Source organism: Aulonocara sp. 'chitande type north' Nkhata Bay, linkage group LG14, assembly GCF_057382095.1.
Source record: "Aulonocara sp. 'chitande type north' Nkhata Bay isolate Kocher_YH1m ecotype deep benthic linkage group LG14, A_spYH_male_GT1.1, whole genome shotgun sequence".
Lineage (NCBI taxonomy): Eukaryota > Metazoa > Chordata > Actinopteri > Cichliformes > Cichlidae > Aulonocara > Aulonocara sp. 'chitande type north' Nkhata Bay.
Genome location: NC_141357.1, coordinates 27835944 through 27855056, shown reverse-complemented (window position 1 = coordinate 27855056; position 19113 = coordinate 27835944). Strand labels below are relative to the sequence as shown.

At 38.7% G+C, this 19113-nt stretch overlaps 1 protein-coding gene across 9 annotated transcripts in view; it reads right to left on the bottom strand.

Moving 5' to 3' along the window:
- ncam1b (neural cell adhesion molecule 1b) overlaps positions 1-8488 on the bottom strand; it is an 83550-nt gene extending 75062 nt beyond the window's left edge. For 7 of the 9 annotated variants that reach the window (XM_086261883.1, XM_086261881.1, XM_086261874.1 and 4 more), the window contains exons 1-2: positions 8187-8488; positions 7561-7626 (exon numbers count right to left, since the gene is read on the bottom strand). In XM_086261883.1, the coding sequence (XP_086118009.1) occupies positions 7561-7626; positions 8187-8238 (118 nt within the window). In that variant the 5' untranslated portion in view covers positions 8239-8488. Of the gene's footprint in view, positions 1-7560; positions 7661-8186 lie in introns of those variants that run through there. The other 2 variants (XM_086261880.1, XM_086261877.1) reach the window with 2 other exon arrangements.
- Between the last annotated feature and the right edge of the window lie 10625 nt (positions 8489-19113).

Sequence of the window (19113 nt, the reverse complement as noted above, 5' to 3'; positions counted from 1 at the left end):
GCAGTCCTGGCTTGAATAAAAACACAGTCACCCCCTCCCTTGCTGCTTCATCCTAATTCTGGGTGAAAACCTTAGATTCTATGAGAATGTTAAAAATCATGTGTGAGAGGTATCAGAGCTACTGAGTAAGGGAACGGGCATCATGGACTGTTTAACAGTTAAAGTAACATAATAAATTTTTGAAATTGAACGTCTCAACAAATAAAACACTTGAAAAATGAATAGCTGATAACTGTCTCCCAGAAACTGTTCCCAGTGCAGTAGTTGTTTGTCTCCATAATCTGTTACATAGCGAAACAAATTCGGGTTCAATAAACATCCTCTAAAGCTTAGCAGTAGACTGTCAGTGGACACTCATATGATGGCAGGTTAAGTTATTTGATAAGACAAAACAAAAATAACCGAAACTGGAGGTGATAAGATATGGGCTTAGCCTTTTATCCACTGTGGCTGGCTGGATTACTCAGATTTCCTTCAAATCCAACATTTAACACAATTTTGCAGAGATTGCCTTGACACTAGAAGTCCAAGGTTTAGTAGGTTTAGTAAAGTCTTCAGATACACATTACACTAGCATTCCTATTACAGTTTTAATTAATAAATGATAACCCTGGACACAAATACATTTGCTTTGATCTTCTTTGTCTTTTGGCTGGTCCACAGCAGACATATGCCTGCATCTCACCCTATCCCTAGCATCGTCTTCTGTCACACCAATGCTTTGCACTTCCTTCTTTTCCCTGGCAGTTCCATAGTCAACCTCCTTCCTCCAATATATCCACTATTCCTCCTCTGCACATGTCCAAACCATCTCAAACTTGCCTCTTTGACTTTGTTTACAAACTGCTCAACCCGTGCTGTCCCTCTGAAATACTCATTTCTAATCTTGTCCATCCTGGTCACAGTCAATCAAAGACATTTGGTTTAATATGTTGGGGGCATTATATAGGGCAGTCAAGAAACCCTATATAATGTCCACAAAAAAGATGAATTTATCAAAATTACACATTTAGATAATTGTTAAATTTAGTTATCCAAAGAAAATTGCCAAATAATCTTTCATTTGAGCTTGAATAACATCCTTTTAACATCAACAAATGACTGACGCTAGCTGGCAACACAAACAATTTAAAGACAATTATTTTGAAATTCTAAATATTATATCAGACAAGATCAAAAAGAACTTTAACAATAACAAAAACAGAAGCTGGAGTCCTGATTGTATGGAACTATCGTCTTTGTGCAAGGTATGACTATGCTGAACCAAGATACAAACGGTATTAGGCCAGAGACACACTGTTAAGGCCTCTGTTCTCAGTGGGGTTATATAATTTTGTAAAATGATTGGTTGTAGTCACGTAGGTGACTGTAGTGTGTGTTTTGGGGGAGGGAAATCTATTTTAGTGGACGTCCCAAATAAAATCTCAATATGGCAAACACTGCTGCCAGTACACAATGTGCCACAATCTACTGGCTTTATTAAGATGGAACTATTGGATTTTTTCCCTCATGAAGCTAAGTCAGAAGTCTGGAGCTTTTGTTAGTCAGCCTAGAGTCGTCTATGCTTCCATCTTGCTTTGTATGGTGCAGCATGGAGCAATGTCATGATTTCCACATGATCTGACTGATGATGTAACACAAGCTAAGTGAAACAATCCTGCTGTAAACCAGAGAGGCACATTTGCATAGTCAAAGGATCCAAACTGCAGGGTCAAACTGCAGAACTGCACTTCATTCATCAGTTTCACACATTGAGGACACTGGGAAGTCATTTCTTATCTTGCCCAATTCTCCTTAAATTCTCTCACTTTAAGTTCCGAGGCTATGTTTCATTTTCTGAAATGATTCCATATCCCAGTTATCAGTTCAAAGAGGATCAATTAATAATCATGTCAAGCAGCTCAACGGGCCCATTGAGCATGCAGCCATCAGGAGTGGGAAAGAGATATAGAAAGAGGGTTAATCCTTCCTCAATCTCAGTTCAGTCACTAATACTGCAACTACACCATATAATCATCTGTAAAAAGATTAAGATTTTCTTTGATTTACATGCTCGAAGTTCAAAAGTGCTATTTTAAAGTACCTTTTTTTTATACTTTAATGAAAGAAATGTAAAAAATATTTTGCTTCGGTGATGCCATATGAGTTATGTGAGAATGTGACTAGTTTATGAGTCATAAATCATGAAGTTATGACAGTTTACACTCAGATACACTGAATATAGACCATGATTATCAGTGCAATGAAGTGGAAAATAAGAAGTGAAAAACATGTACCCTGTAACTGTTATATCCATACTTAACGTAGCTTTAATAACTCTACATTATCCACTGTTGTGCATAACTCTATGTTGAATGTGAATTACCAGCGTAGCATCAGGAGCTGAACCAGAACCAAAACCAAACCCCAAATTGTCCATCTAACCAATTAGTTGGCTGGGCTGACATAAATTACCTTAAAATGAGGCCAAACTATTTACGCAATGAAAAATGCCAAAGATGTTTGAGGGAAAGGTTTTTAGAAACAATATCAATATTACATAGTTTGTCCAAGTCTGACAAGTTTATTTTCCAAATAAAATCAAATTCCAGGCAGCAGAATCACAATTATTTACTTTAATAATATGCACACTAGGAGGTTTTTGGTGCACTCCTTTTCAGTCGATTTCACCCAGTGACAGCGAGCATCACATGAGAAACCTCAATAAGAAGCGTACCCGCATAGTCTTTCTCCTCCAAATGGCAGAGACTTAGGCTGTCTCAACATACTTAAAGCTCACCCACCCACGTCTTTTTGTAACTAAACTAGTTAAATCATAAATTAACCCCTTTTTTGTTGCAACCTTAAGCAATCTGTAACATCAATACATTTGTTTAATTGCCAAAACTTAACCTCTAGATTAACCATTATATGATCTCAAATATTATTTTATCAGCCTTGGCTAGACTGAATAATACAAAAACAAATATTCTCCATCAAGCAGAAGAGACACTTCCAGAGTTTAAAGCTGCTTTAATTATGCACATGTTATTAAAATGTTAAGAACTTTTTTTAGTTCATCTAACACTATCATTTCATTACTCTGATTTTCTGAAGTTACTCACGGGCGCCTATGATTTATTATGCTATATAATAAGCAATACATCTGTGTCTAACTTACTAAAATACACTATGCAGAAATTTGAAAAATAAAATAAAAAAAGGATTGCTCTTGTTTCCCCTCTGTTCTAAGCGCAGACAGTATAAAAGATGGGTGAAGCGCCTGTGGCATCACCCATTGGTTTGTTAAGCCTTGAGATGCACATATTCATCTTCACCGTGCTGGAGTTTCGAAGTGGGCGGATCTATGGACTATGGAACTGCACAGTCATTGGCTAAGTCATTAGTCAATGAGAATAGCCTGGATAATCCTTCTTGTGAAAGATAGCATGATTAAGTCTTTGGAATATTTTTCATTGAAAATGATCCAAAATGAGTTAATGGGACCAGAAACCCAGCAGTAAAGTTTGTACGGAAGTTAAGTCTAGGGACATTTTCCAGACTTTTACTGAAGTCTGTTGGATCTCAAGCTGCTTTAATTATTTATGAGGTCTTTCCTTGTCTAACCATGTGACAATAACTTGTTTTCTATTTTGGATGTGTGACGCTTCAGGGTCAAGTGAGTAAACTCTCAGTCACACAGGCCTAGAGACCAATTGGTGCTCATCTGAAGGCCATCAGTCACAAGGTAGAACTATGTATTACCCAACCGATTTGCTAGCAGATTGCTGCAGTTAACTGTAGTTTGTGTGGAAGACGGGGAATTGTCTGCAAACACTAGCCTTAAAAGTATATGATGTGACTTTTGAAACGTGTTGGTTGCAGCACTGAGGCACAACTTTTACTTTGAAGATGAACATTCTTCATTTCTTGAAGTTCATTCAAGTTTAACAGCACTTGGGTAGTAACTGGTGAGTGTTTGCAGGCAAACCAACATGTTCTATACAAACTACAGTTGACTGCAGCAATCTGCTGCTGAACAAAGCAATCACAAGGAGCTTTTTGGTACAGCACAAAAAAAAAAGATAATCTGTATGTAAACAATGACTATGTGAGTAGAGTGTCGAAGGTCATGTCAAGAAGAAGTAGTCTTAGCTACCCTCACATGGGCTCAGGATTTTTGTGGGAAAGCCTTTTAACGCTTTATGTGCAATCCAGTATGTGCAAGGGTGTTCCTCCATCATAAGAGAAAAACAGAATGACTGGAGCCCTGCGTGCTCTGTAATTGCAACGTTCTTGCATATATTAGACAATTGTAGGTAAAATAACAGGAAACTGACCACTGGATTAGATTTTCTCTTGTGCCAAAGAAAGGAGTTGTCTGATACAGGGGGACAGCTCTTGCGCAATGTGCTTATGATGAAACGTGAATAGGATTGCAAGTGTTTGCAAGCGCAACCACCCACTGGTAGCCATTTAAAAAAAATATAGGTTTAAGGCACGTCTGTGTCTGTTTCATTTTTCACACCCCGAATCTACTTCCATTGTTTTATTCTGTGGATGGTTCCAAGCTCCTCCCATCAGAAAAACACTAGCAAAGGTAAGGACATACAAATTTAGGGCTGCTCAATTAATCGAATTTTAATCACGATTACGATCTGGGCTTTCAACGATCATTAAAAATGACTGAGCCGATTATTAGCCCCTCCCTCATTTATCCGCGACACCTTAAAGGCCGGTCCGTGAAAATATTGTCGGGCATAAACCGGTCCGTGGCGCAAAAAAGGGTGGAGACCGCTGATTAAGAGGACCCGAGGGAAGCTCGGAAAGCTAAGCAGAAGTTATTTGGAGAGGAGAGTGACTGCTGTTGGTTGAAAAGAGAGGTTAAAAAAAAAAAAACTTCAGTGGTGTTGCACACTATTTTCTATTATTTTATAAAGTCATTATTCAATACATTGTTATTGTTAACCCTTTAAAGCCGGTCAGAGCTGCACGCTCAGTTTTGTGTAACTATTTTTAAATCCCTGAAGAACCCTGAGCCCTGTAAGCTAGCACAATTTTTTTTTGCATATGAAACCAGAGGAGTTGTACTTACATCTTATGACATCAGCTTGTCCTCGGTCACGGTTTCCTTCCACATAAAGCTTTGCAAAAATTGCATAAAAAGCGCTTGCAGGAACAAAAACATAATATTCCAGAAACAGGCTTTGCCGATCCGATCAGCTGTTCCTAACACTTCCCACAGTGAAACAGACGTCAGTGCGAATTATCGCGCATGTCCGCCATTTCCTGCCCAAAACCAGAAGTGACGTCATTTTCGCGGAAAATGTAGTTTTTTACTTGTAGGCCTTAAAAGCCTATACTGGTGTTTTATAAGTCATGTTTGACTTTTCTGAATAGTTGCTGGGATGCTTAGAACTCGAATTGCACTGCTGGAAATAGTTTATTTTGATGCACCTGCTGTTTTCTTTGCAAATTTGCATCATAGGATTGTTTTTTCGTTTTTCCTGCAGTATATAAAAATTGGTGTATCTCCAAAATAAAACTATAAAGACACTCAAAATAAATTTCGTGTGGTGGGAAACTATTTTTTGCAACTTTTTTTGTATTTAAAGTTTTGAGGGATAAACCTCTTAAATTTCTCCAAGTAGAAATATATGTAAAAAACAAAACAAAAATGATTTAATTTTTTTGTAGTTTATTGCACTTTTTTGCAATTAATGTAGTTACTATGGACTTAACGCATACATATTATTAAAATATGGGCTATAATAGTTGTATAGCAACTTGAAATGCTCCCACAAATGGCACTACAACATGTAAAAAAAAATAATATAAGCTCTGGCGGACTTGGTTCTATAGTAGGTCGTAAGGGTTAAATAAATATCGTCAAATAATCAAGATCTCAATTTCAGTGAAAATAATCGTGATTATCATTTTTGCCATAATCGAGCAGCCCTATACAAATTTTTTTTAAAAAACACTGACTTTTTACTTCACTAGCACTGCGACTAGGACTGTGCAATTAAGTTTAATTTTTGGCTTTCAACAATTACTATACAATTATTGTGCTTCCTTACTTTGCCTTTCAGCACAGCCCCTTCAATCAATATGGCCTCTCAGTCAAAATTTACTCCCCATGAGAGAGTGGCAGATTTGGTTAATTTCACATTTATATATATAGTTAGTCAGTTTTGTCTTGTGATAGACTGGCGAACTGTCCAGGGCAGGGGTGCCCAATCCCGGTCCTCGAGAGCTACTATCCTGCAGCTTTTAGATGCATCCCTACTCCAACACAGCTGAATCAAATGGTTTGATCTCTTCAGCATGCCATCATGTTTGGCAAAGGCCTGATAACAAGCCATTCATTTGATTCAGGTGTGTGGGAACAAGGATGCATCTAAAAGCTGCAGGACGGTAGCTCTCGAGGACCGGGATTGGGCACCCCTGGTCCAGGGTATACCATGCTGCTTCCACTATGAAAGCTCGGACAGCCCCCGAAGCAGAAGAAAATGGAATGACAGATAAATCTCACATAATTATAATAAGTTTTAAGCAATCAACTTCAATAAAAGAAAAGTTTTTTTTCCAATACACTGCTTTTACAAAATCTGTCCAACTGTGTTAGGTAATTGTGAGTTTAATACTGACCAAAATTACTGTAATTATGATTTTCACACAATGATGGAGATCTAAACGCAGCTCTCGTGGGTGAAAGGACCTCTGTTTAACCCACTACACCACCAAAATGGAATTTGTTGTTTCTCCCGATGAGGTATGAAAAGGATGTGTGATTGGCTGAACTCTCCTGTTATGAAATAGGTTTTCTAAAGTCAAAAACAGAGCCAAGAGGAAGTCCACAAGTCTACATTCACCTCAACTACTGAAATCAAATATGCTAAGAGGTTAACATAAATACTTGCTCCATTACATCATAAAAATACTACCTCCTCCTACTGCTACTTCCTCCTACTTCAAATGGTTCTACAAGAGAAAATTTAATCCAGCAATCGAGGTCTTATTATTATTTTACCTAATATTTTGTAATACTGCAAGAGAGTTTACCATTACAGAGCAGGGAGAGCTCCACTCCCTCTGCGTTTTCCTCTCCTGATGGAGGAACACCCCTGCACATACTGGATTGCACATAAAGGATTAAAAGGCTATCCCACGAAAATCCTGAGCCCCCGTGAGGGTAGCTAAGAGTACTACTTCATACATAAGCACCTCACGTGTGAAATCACTAAGGTTAATAAAAAGGGGGGGCGGGCAGATGTTATTAAAATGTAATTTCACACAAAACTCCCTCAATTACACTTACATAACGACACATTTTACCAACTTAGAGGATCTCATTTCAAAGCCTTTATCGTGGCATCAGATTACATAACAGATGATTCAGAGTAGAAGTTGTGCTTGCTATGCATCAGTGTGCCAGAGAGACCAAACACTGTCCCTCACAGACTGCCCATGCACTTCATCCAGTCATCATCGTCTTCTCAATGCTACCATCGCACCTGTACACATGAAGAGGTACCTGCCAAAATGCGTTTTATTTTTTTATGCAGATTATACCTTTACCTGAGATGCCGTGACTCAACCCAGAAGCCCGTGATTCAGTGCGTATCCCGTTCTGTGTGTGTGTGTCTACAAACACAGAGAGCCCAGCATCACTCCCCATCAACAACAAACACGTCCCATCCAAGCTAAGAGAACGGCCCACATCAACACGACTACAAATGCAGAGAAATGCATGCCACCCCTGCAAATCCCTTTTCCCATGCTGCTCCTATCCACTCCAATATAAATTTAAAGGCTCTTCTTCTTCTTCGGTGTCATATTTTATTCAATGTACAATTATGCGAAGTCAGCGAGCAGGCTGGTCACGCAAAGTGAAGCTCCCCCTCTGAATGTATGGGAGTGTGTAACACATTAGCAGCTGGCAGCTTTAAGCTGTTTTTACTTATAAGAGAAAATAAATAAACAGCTCGTCAGTAGGCTAATTAGCAGCAGTCGCAGTGCCGTTACCGTCGCACCTGCTAAATGAGTGCCTGCGGGCGGAGGTGGCGAGGAGATGCCTGCGGTCCTGGTCACTTTTTTTTTTTTAAGGGTGGAAATAGAAGGGGATTCATGGCAAAACACCAACAAAAACACGTCTGTCTTAAAAGCGATGACTTTGATTCAAATGTGAGATTTTTTTTCCTTACCTGTACAGCTCACGAGAAGCAAGGCTAAAAAAATATCCCTTGTCTGGACCATCGCAACTCCCGAGTAACGTGAACGTTAAACGGTGTAGCTAACGTTTAATCTCCGCTCGGTCCCTACGGTAGTGCCCTCGGGTTTCCTGCCCCTGTTAGCGACTGTTCATCCTAATCTACAGAATTGAGCTCGTCGGGAATAAGTGTCAGCGGCAGCGTTGTTGATGACAAGCAGCGGTCAGAGATTAGCAGCGATGAGCGCCAGTGCACAGTTCAAAGTCTGACTGACAAGCGGAGCCTTTTCACACACTTGAATTACTCCGCAGAGCCGGAATAAAGCACCTCCTGTAACTAGTGCGTGGGTATCAACGGGAAGCAGGTGAACAGCTGCAAATAATCATAACAATGAAAAATTAAAGTTGAAATATAGCATATATAAGATTGTTTCAAAATATGGTAAAGCAAGTAAAAGTGTGAAATGCAGAGCTGTTTAGTGTATTTTTTTTATATCGGTGTCCCCCCCTACGGTAAGATACATAACAAGGCACCCTTTATAAGCAATTGTAATTAATAACTTTAAGGGTTTCTTTTAGTTTTACATTGCTTTAGGGAAAGATGGTTGTTGGCCAGTTATTACAAATAAATTTTACTGAATTCAAATAATTGATTTCTTTTGCAGCTTGCTATACGCAAGGATTTTCTGCTTTTCCAGTCTTATTTGATAGCAAACAGAATATATTTTAACTCTGGACTGATAACACAAATAATAATTATAAAAATAAAATAGAAAACTGCTTGGGACTAGGATATTGTGATAGTTATGTCTTACTATTGTGAGTTGTACATATTAGAGCCAAAGTCATCACCATATTTTGCAACCTTACTTGTAAGGAATTGACATTTCCCTTTGACTGTAATCATGGTACATAAAAAGACTGTAGAGAATCTAAACTAAAATTCATTAACTACACAACCATTAACGGATTGCCAACATCTGTAATTGCATAGGCTAATTATGAAATACAAAGAAAAAGCATCAGTCAGTAGGAATTTCACAACATGTGAATGCCCAATTTGCTACTGCTGCATTAGTTAAGGATTTATTAATCATTAAAGAGACACCGTTTATTATCAACTATTGTATTTTGACTGCACACCAAAAGAAGACCTTCAAATGTCCTTTTTTCCCTATTTTCTCCAAATCAGTTTTGCTTCTTGAAAAGTTTATTTTCCTTCATGTTAGTCCAAATGCAGTTTCAAAGCTTTTATCTCACTGCCACAAATATAATTTTTGTGGAGAATTATTAAATCCATCTGTCGAACTGAGACTCCTCTGGTCTTTATTAAACCCAGCCCGCTATTCACAGAAATAATAGGGCTTGTAGTACAACTGTGGCAACAACACCACTGATATCTTACCCTCTGTGCGCCAGATAAACTAATTACAGTGTTATACACATTAGCTTATAATTTACAGTGAAATATTGATCATTTGGATCTCTTCCAACTCTGTTTTGTGTCACACATATTTGAAATGCTGCATGTTAAACCACAGGCATTTGCTTTGACATATTTGAAGTACTACTCACCCTACAGGTTACCCCCACAAATGACCAAAGGGAGCCTTTTATATAGGTTGTAAAGTGAATCCCACCTGAGAGCGATGCAGGGTAAAAGATGCTTGTTTGCTTGCACAGCAGGGATGATCGGTAGCCATGAGCACCACCCTCTCAGGCCTCCTGAGAGGGCGGTTTGCTTTATATTTTCATTGCTGGCCAGCAAAGACATGCAGTTGGCCACAGTGTAATAAACCCAAATCAATCTGTGGGCTCACTGAAATTGCACTGTGGTTATATCTGGCATATTTTCCTTAACCCACCCTTTTACAAGCAATTCCCTCCAAACATACCACCACTGGGAGTCCGGCCTCAGAATTTTCACTCCCTTCCTGCTTTGCTCTTTCCATCGACTAATAAGCAACTTGTGAAGGAGGGTGGGCGTGGAGTTCGGGTTTTTATTTTTAGGTTATCTTGTTAACGTAGGAGCTCAGTATCGTATGAATTCCCAAGAAATCTTCAAGTGGTTTCTTTTTAAATGGAGAAATCTACTGGCTGAGTAATTATTTACGATTATGAGATCTCATAGGTTCAGTCAGCTAAATTCCTTGATGTTAATTAATTAAAATGCCTAACTGGAGACATTATTTTCAATTAGTCTGAAGAGAACAAACAACATCATGCCATCTGAGTAATCTGCCCAGCATTAACAGTGTCGTGCTTTTAACTCCGCATTCCTCTCATCTTCTGCGTGGCACCATACCATGAACTGCCACATGTCCTGATCTTCCTCATAAAAAAATCATTTGGTAAAAAAAAATTGTGCTCCTGTGTTCTCACCGAGCTATCAACTCAATTTTTTGTTAAACTGAAATATGCTGTCTGTTTGTGGTAATTCGCCCATAACGTGCTCTTTTATCTACTCAAATTACCCAGAATCCCTCTCTAAACCATGTCAAGACCTATTACGTTTTCATCTCTCATGCTAAAAAGCATACAGTTGTAATAGTAGTAGTAGTATTAATAGTAGTAGTATAAGACTGTACATGCTTATACTGTGCTTCATTCTCCTCACTTTTACACAGAGAAGCGTAGGATTAAATACACAGTCATTTCAAAAACACAATTCACGCTTGCATGCACACACATCTCTCTCCAACGCAAAACATATGTTTCATTACACACCGGCCTGTGAGGGGGTATTTTTTTTCTTTTTTCTGTCCCTCCCTTTTACAGTCTCTCTCACTTTTTCTCTCTCCTGCCTCTTCTCATCCTCTTCACCCATGTGAGCCATGACCACACACGGACTCTCTTGAACTCACACCTACATGGACACACACATGTGGAGCACTTTACATCTATTTTTTTCCATTGTTGAACCATACTAGTGTATATACTATCTATCTATCTATCTATCTATCTATCTATCTATCTATCTATCTATCTATCTATCTATCTATCTATCTATCTATCTATCTATCTATCTATCTATCTATCTATCTATCTATCTATCTATCTATCTATCTATCTATCTATCTATCTGTAGCCTCCAGTAGAGGATCCATGTGGACAGTCTCTACTGTAGGAGGTTTTAAAATAGCTTCAATTACCTCCTCCACTACTGTAACAGAAGACAACATTCAGTACTGACATGGACATTGGTTTCTGGGTCATGAGAGAAAAGCAGAGGTGTTACAGCCCAAGCCCTGCTGTGATTTTCCCCTAGCAAGTGTGCCTTGTTCTCGCTCCAGCCTCAGGTGCACCCTTCCCTGCCGCTGAGTCTACTCAGCAATTAGGCCAGAGAGAGGCGAGCTCCAAAGCTCCAGTGCCAGAGAGCCTGGTGTGTCGCGGCTGCTTACTGCTCTCTGGAGAGGAGGTTGTTGGTGGTGGTTTACCTATTTAACTTACTCTTTTATTTTGTGACCAACTTATGTTTTCTTTCTTTTGATGATGATGGCAGCTTGACTGTCATTATTATGTAAAAAGCTTTACTTTACTGGTTAATGGAATGGTAATTATATAGTGCTTTTGAGCACTCTTTTGACTCCAAGCCTTTATACACTCATTCACACCTTTTTGTAAGCCTACGTGCTTTTAATCTAACATTTGCCCATTTACACAGTGACTACACTGTAAGTCAGAGTTCAGTATCTTGCCCAAGGGATATTTTTACATGCAAACTAACCTTTTGATTTTTAGATGACCCCCAATACCTCCTGATTAACAGGCATCCAAATCTTGCCTCTTTGTCTTCTTTTTTTTCAACAAGGACATTTTTTGTTACCTCCCTGCATCCCCTGGACTTTTAGGGGAATGTAACAAGAGGTCATTTCCGCAGGGAGGTGGACGACATGTTCTGTGGACATCAGCGTGACTAATGAGATAAACTGGGAATCCACCGTTCCAGGATAGCATTATTTTAAAACCGCCTTCTTCTTCCCACCGAGCCTCGGCTTTTTCTCTCAGGATCATATTCAATTACTGTGCATTTCAGACAGAGGAGAACAAAAACATGCTGTGGATCAGGCAGGCTTGTAGAAATACAGCATCATGGCCTGTGAAAGCACCAAACTTCAATAAGGATTTGTTGATATAACCAACAGCACTTTTCTTAGACCATTATAAATCATATATACTTTTTTAAAAATCCTGTGGTTTTGAGCTATAAACGGGCTGCCTACACTGAAAGCAGACCAAAAGTAGAGGTACAGGTGTCAAAGCAACAGTATTGGCTTTTCTAGTTGAATGTTCTGCAGTGCAGAGGAATGAATCTTTGAAAAGCCTTGAGAAAACCTGGGAAGCTCTGTCATTCAATTATCACCTTTAGTGCAGAAAGATTGTGCTTCCTATAATCTCAGAACTAAAGGGTGCGTATCAGTTAGCTTCAGTGAGAGATGGTGTTGTCACACAGTGGACTCATTGTCCTGAAAGTCTGTCCTGCAAGGCACACAGGGCTCCTTTGTGAAGTGCAGATATTAATCTACGTAGGCAGAAATCTGGAGGAGTCTGACTAAGCTCACATACAACCACACACATCAGTGCGCACATAGACAGACACAGACTAAGCCATATGCATATTCATTATGTAACAGGAAAAAAGGATGCTGTGTCCACTCCCGTGCAGCTTGCCCATCATAAAGATTTCATTCTTCTTTGAACAGATTCAAACTGCAAGCCTGCTGTCACCACTGTAGACATTAAGTGTTATTGCCAGATGTCATTGCAATGCTCTAACCAGGTTTCATCATCGCCAAGTACAAAGCGGGCATAGTTCCTCTCATAGTCTAGTGTTTTTTCCTGCCAGTCCAGTGACGGCATTTTGTTTCTACCTTGTTTGCATAACTCACATTGTAAGAAACTACATTCTGTGACCACAAGTTGACAGAGTCTAAACCCCACAAATGAATGAATGACATCTAAGTGCAACGAACATTTTCCAGTCAAAATAGCTTGAACAGTTTTGAGAGGCTCAAAATCGACATTATTAACACATGAAAATTGTCTCATGGTGGAGTCTAAGTGCGTATATCTTCAAACACCTTTTTTTTTATAACATTTACTTTAGGGAATAAATAAAGAAATAAAATAAGAATCAAACATCTGAACATCACAAAATGTGGGATCCTATTTGAGACACCTTTAAACAGTGTAAGACGTAAATAATTTGTTTTGAGCCTTAAAGTGTTTTAGCCTAAAAGAAAACTAATTCTCAAGTTGAAAATGAAATGTTATTTAAAAATACATATTAGATATCTGCTGCCATCTAGGGTTGTAAAAAGATTACAGCACTGAAATAAAACCTGAGAAAATCCTGAGCATGTAATTTGGTCTTTCTGACATTTGGGGGCAGTATACCTCTTCTGTAAATCTGCCTCAACAGATTCTGTTGCTTTTACTGTATAATTCATGTGTGGACACTGTACAAAAGCAATTAAGAATGAATGATAACTAATGTTGATTACTTTTGTAAAGAGGTGCAATTTGGGGAAAAAAAGGAGTGGATAATAGATTTCCATTCTGCACCCATTGTTTCTGGCTGTAAACCTAACTAACTATGACCCAACCCTCCAGCTGGATGGGAGGTCTGCCTCGCAGACAAAAACAACTGCAGTGATATATACTGAATCTGATATGGTTCATGTTTGATTGATTGTTTTTCTTTTTTGTTTCCTATGTTGGTTTCCAGCAAATTCTCTCCCTTGGTTATTCTATAAAAAAAAAAAAAAAGAAGTCTCACCTACAGAGCTCAGCAAATTGCATACATTTTTTCTATTTGTTTTTTCATATTTTCCCCTGTTTTTCCACAAATTTCTTTGTTTCTGGACACTGTGAAGATATATTTAATTAAATCCGAATTGGAACCAGCGGTAGACTAGATCGCATGCATCAGTGTATCATGGGGTGTGCAATACCAAATAAAAGTAGTACTCTTATCCCGATCTTTAGGTTGTTCTTATGCTTTTGGCTCATGTCTTCGTATGCGCCCCCACGCCCTCTTGGTTTTATTCTAAAAGCAGTCCAAATTGGTTGAAACAATTCCACAAAACCTTGACTATTTGTGTTAAACGTCACCATTTAATGACATCTGACAAGTGAATCCGAACATGAAAATTCACTGACCATATGTGACATGCTAAATGGTTTTCTTTCCCATCACCTTCAAAACACGCGCGCATGCACGGTTACTATGCCTCATTGCTACACCACAATAACAGACAAATTATTGCAACAGAACCCAGAAATACACCAAAATTGCAATCTGATAATGACGGGAAATGAGTTCAACACAGATGTTCCAACTGAACAGGTGGCAAATAGCTGTATAGTGTTATAAATCCATCAAAAATGCAAGCAAACAGCCTCCTCCCCAAATGCTCTAGTCGTTACTTATACAAACTTATTAACAATCAGAGTAACAGTGTAATTTTGAGACTCACACTGCAGACAACCCAAACATGCTGTAAACCGAGCTTAGCATGCGCCAGCTTCTATAATGTGCAGTGACAGTTTGCATCAGATCTTGGGTCTTTCAGGAAGCCTGTCACTTTGGATTTCACTCAAAGTGTATGACAAGCCTCTAACATACTCAAACCCCATTTCAAACCCTTGGATAGAACACTGCTCTCTGTCATCAAACTGCCTTCAACATTCTCTCTGCAATACTGAAAATGAAAAAAAAAAAATGCTGCATTAAAAAAGATGAGATGCACAAAATGCATCTTTACTGAAAAAAAGACGATCGTTTGCATTTTTTAGTGGTACATCTGGATCTAAAAACAGCTGTTGGACTGAATGCACACACAAGCACACTGCATTTTAGTGCTATACATTAAATGCAATGTGTTATCGTCACTTGTGTGTTGTTTCATATTTTGGGCATACTGCTGTTATTAGGTACCACAAATAGATCTACGTTTGTGTGTGTCTGCCCATGTAGTCTTAGTTTAACATCCCCCCACCCCTTTCTTCCCATTGTGCAGTGTTTATGTGACCAGTGTTATGGCCTTGACAAGGCACTTGAGTCCAGCCGGGCTATTATCCTGCAAGCCAACCTGGAAGTTAACTCTGCCATGGTTCGTTGGCTCCAGCTCCTACTATAACTTCAGTGGGGTTTTGAATGTGCCTTTAGATTGATGCCAAAATAAGGTGTGGGCTAAACACAGTCAGGCACTGACTAAAAGAGAACTAAGTTCAAATTCAACACAGCGCTGAAAAGCAATTGCACAACGTTAGGAAATCTATTTGGAAAACTGACACGTGGAGGTATAGAACACAAAATCAGTGAAAAGGAAAGAATGTAATCTGCATGAGAGCCAGGATTTAAAAAACAGTGCTTTGTAACAGAAACAGAAAGGTTTCCGTAGAGTCCCCTTCAAAATCTACTGTTGTTACACAGACATTACCCCCAAATTTTAAGTAGTAACTTAATTGGGGGATAGTTGAAAAACATCCCTATTTACTATCATCAAAAGAAGGGGCGATATGAAGATTAGTCTGACTTTAATGGCTACAGCCACTTACCATTTACCTCAGCTAATAGGCTCAAATCAGTGGGAAACAGCTAGTCTTATTCTGTCTAATTGTTTTTACCTGAGCCTGGGCAAACATTTCTTTCTCAACCCATACCGAGATAAAGTGTTTAGCTGATTAGTCGATTGGCAGAAAACATTTTGAGGGAAAATCTGGTAATTAATAAACATTTCAAAATTGTCAAAAACTAAATTAATTGTTTATGTTAAAAAAAACCCAAATGTGTTCAAATCTGAATACAGTATGAAATCATATGTTATACGTATTTAAAAAATAATGAAGAAATCACATAAAAACAAGAAATAAACCCACTAAAAATAGTCAAGACAAGACAAAGGATGGAAAGACAATTATACTTCAGTTTCTCTGATTAAAATAGGGATTTTATACAATTCAATAAACCCAAATGAAATGGAAATCAGGAGCTTTAGGGACTGCTGTGTGTCACCTGGGCAATTGCTCTGTGGGTGTTGTTCCAGCAAACCAAGAAGTAAGATAACGTAAAAAAAAAAAAAAAAAAAAACAACAACAACAACAACAACAACAACAACAACAACAACAAAAAACCCCAAAAAGACGACTGGATGTATGAGGATGGAACTAGTCTCAGTAAGGCTATCAGCTTCTGATCATTTTTTTTTAAGCGATGTCAGCAAATCATATAATATATACATCATGTGATGTTAGGAGCTCAGTATGCAGTCTAATTACAACACATTTTGCCAAGGTCTTTGATGGTCTAGATCACACAGTGGCAGTACAATGCCTCCTCGATCTTGAAATGAAAGCAGGCCTAATTTCATGGATCTGCAGCATTATAACAGACCACTGTCAGAAAGTACGCTACCAGGGACACCTCTCCAGTTGGAAATACCCCATATCTGAAGATAATTGTACTAGGGCCCATCATCTTTTTGCAACGATTAACAGAATGGAAGTGACCACTGGAAAAATGTGGATGATATTATTCTGGCAGGCAGTTATCCCATACTCTGCAACAGACCCTGCAAGGCCTGGACATGGAAGAACACAGAATGAAGCTCAGCCTAAAGAATTATAAACAGCTCTGTTGACTCTTTCTATTGAAAGATCCTGGGAGTCCCAAACAGTTTATATTGACCTCAGCCAACACAAAGCTTTCTGCTTTGCCTCTACTGGAGAGTTTTCATCTTCACAGGCGATGTGTGTCCAGCGCTGGAGCATGCAGCACCTGTCTGAAACCAAGCTACACGGCAGGAACACACACTGATATGGGCATGTAAAATCATTCTCAGCCAGAGGTATTCAGGATACTCAGAAGCTCTTCGCACTTTCCGATTGTGTATTTCAGTAAGATACAGACCCGGCTGTGTCTTGGCTTTACCAGAAAGCTCCATAAAGTTCAACTTCAGACGAAGTGACTGCAACAAGGTACTGAACTGAGAAATACAAGAGATCATCAGTCTCCTGCAGTGTGCAGACTTCTAAATGAGAAGTAGATTTCAGGAATTTAATTAGTGATATAGGTAAAGAAAATGAAACTACTGTGCATTGTTTCAGTGATATGTATGATTATGAAACTGTAGTAGTGCTGAAAGGTAAATAAAAACATAAAATTCTTGCCACATCTAATTTTAAGTGATGCATCTTGACTCAAAGTTGCTAACAACTCTGGAACTCAAGTGACAAAAGTGGTGTTCTCATTAGTTTCATAATGTGTCTAACGCTTCTAGCTCTTTTTTTTCCATTACAGCACAGTTTTATTGTAATACCACATTATCATAGGCATACAGTAAGCTGTTCTTATCATTTGATGTAGACATATTTAGACCCTTCATATATCAAAAGTAAACTTCTTCATGTGCGCTTGTAAAATATAGCATTTCTTCAAGTCTACGAGGAGCTGAGTGTAGATACCAGCACACTCTCACTTGTTTTAAGTACTACAATACCGACTTCAAACAGAATAAGTTGGACTTGAAAGGGGAGGTGTTTAAAATGTTTCCCCTTTCACTTCTATTGATCGTGTGAGAAAGATAAGAACAAAGAAATGTTGCCTGTTGCATGTTTTGCAGGGATAGCTCAGTAGGTAAAGTGGTCGCCCCATGATCGGAAGGTCGGCGGTTCGAATCCACTTAACAGCTACCCTGAGGTACCCCTGAGCAAGGTACCGTCCCTACACACTGCTCCCCGGGCGCCTGCTTAGTGGGCTGCCCACTGCTTCACAGAGTGAATGGGTCAAATGCAGAGAAAAACAAGTAATTTCCCCATGGGGATCAATAAAGTATCCATTATTATTATTATGTTTCCTTTGACCCCTTTCACAGTTCACACCCTTCCAACCATCTTGACTTTCATTTCTTTCAGTTTTTGTTTTGTTTTTGCATTAATAAATGATTGCCACAAAAACTAAAAGTTCTCATGAGGTTTCATCTTCTAATTTCCTAAAGGTCTTGTCCTAAGCAAGCTCACTGACAATGAACACTTACTGTACAACACTGTTATTTTTCTGAGAAGAAAAGAATAGAAGAATTACTCGCTACTGTGTATCAAAATGAATACGCTAACAATCCCGAGAGTGTTTCATATTTTACTTTGCAAAGCAAAAGAACTGCACTTAGTCATTTCTTTTCATGTGTACAACATTTACAAACGCTTGCAAAGAATGTGAAACGTTCTTTCCAATGTGCACAAAATGACCTTGTTGAAGGATTTCACATATTATTTTGCAAAATTCAAGCATCATTCAGGAATTGGGCCAATGCAACTGAGAAAAACTTTAAGTGCAATTGAGTTACAGTTATTTGTGAACAAGGCGAGTGCTCAGATAAACATTTATGTTGGCAAAGGCTTATCTGTGAAGAGCAGGATTATAGGAATGTGGGGGTGTAACAAGGAGAAGACAGCAGAATATACACGTATTGGCCACATCATTACGTATACCTGTTCAACTGCTTGTTGATATCAAATCGCCAGTCGCAGTATCAAAGTGCATTTTAACAGGCAGACACAGTCAAGATGACCTGCTGAAGAGAAACTGAACATCGGAATGTGGAAGAACAGTGATTTAAGTGACTTTAAACATAGAACACAGTTGTTGGTGCCGGATTGGCTGGTCCAAGTATTTCAGAAACCGCTAATACTGAAATACCCAGTAAGCAGCAGTTCTGTGGGCAAAAATGTTAATGTTATGGTTCAGAAAAGAATGGCCAAACTTCAAAATAGACGATTGATGATGACTCTGATGAGTCTAGATTTCAGAATTTGGCATAAATACCATGGTAGCATTAAACCATCCTTCCAGATCCAGCTGCTACTGGTGGTGTAATAGTGTGGGCGATCCTAAAAAGTTCATTCTGTTCATCTGGATG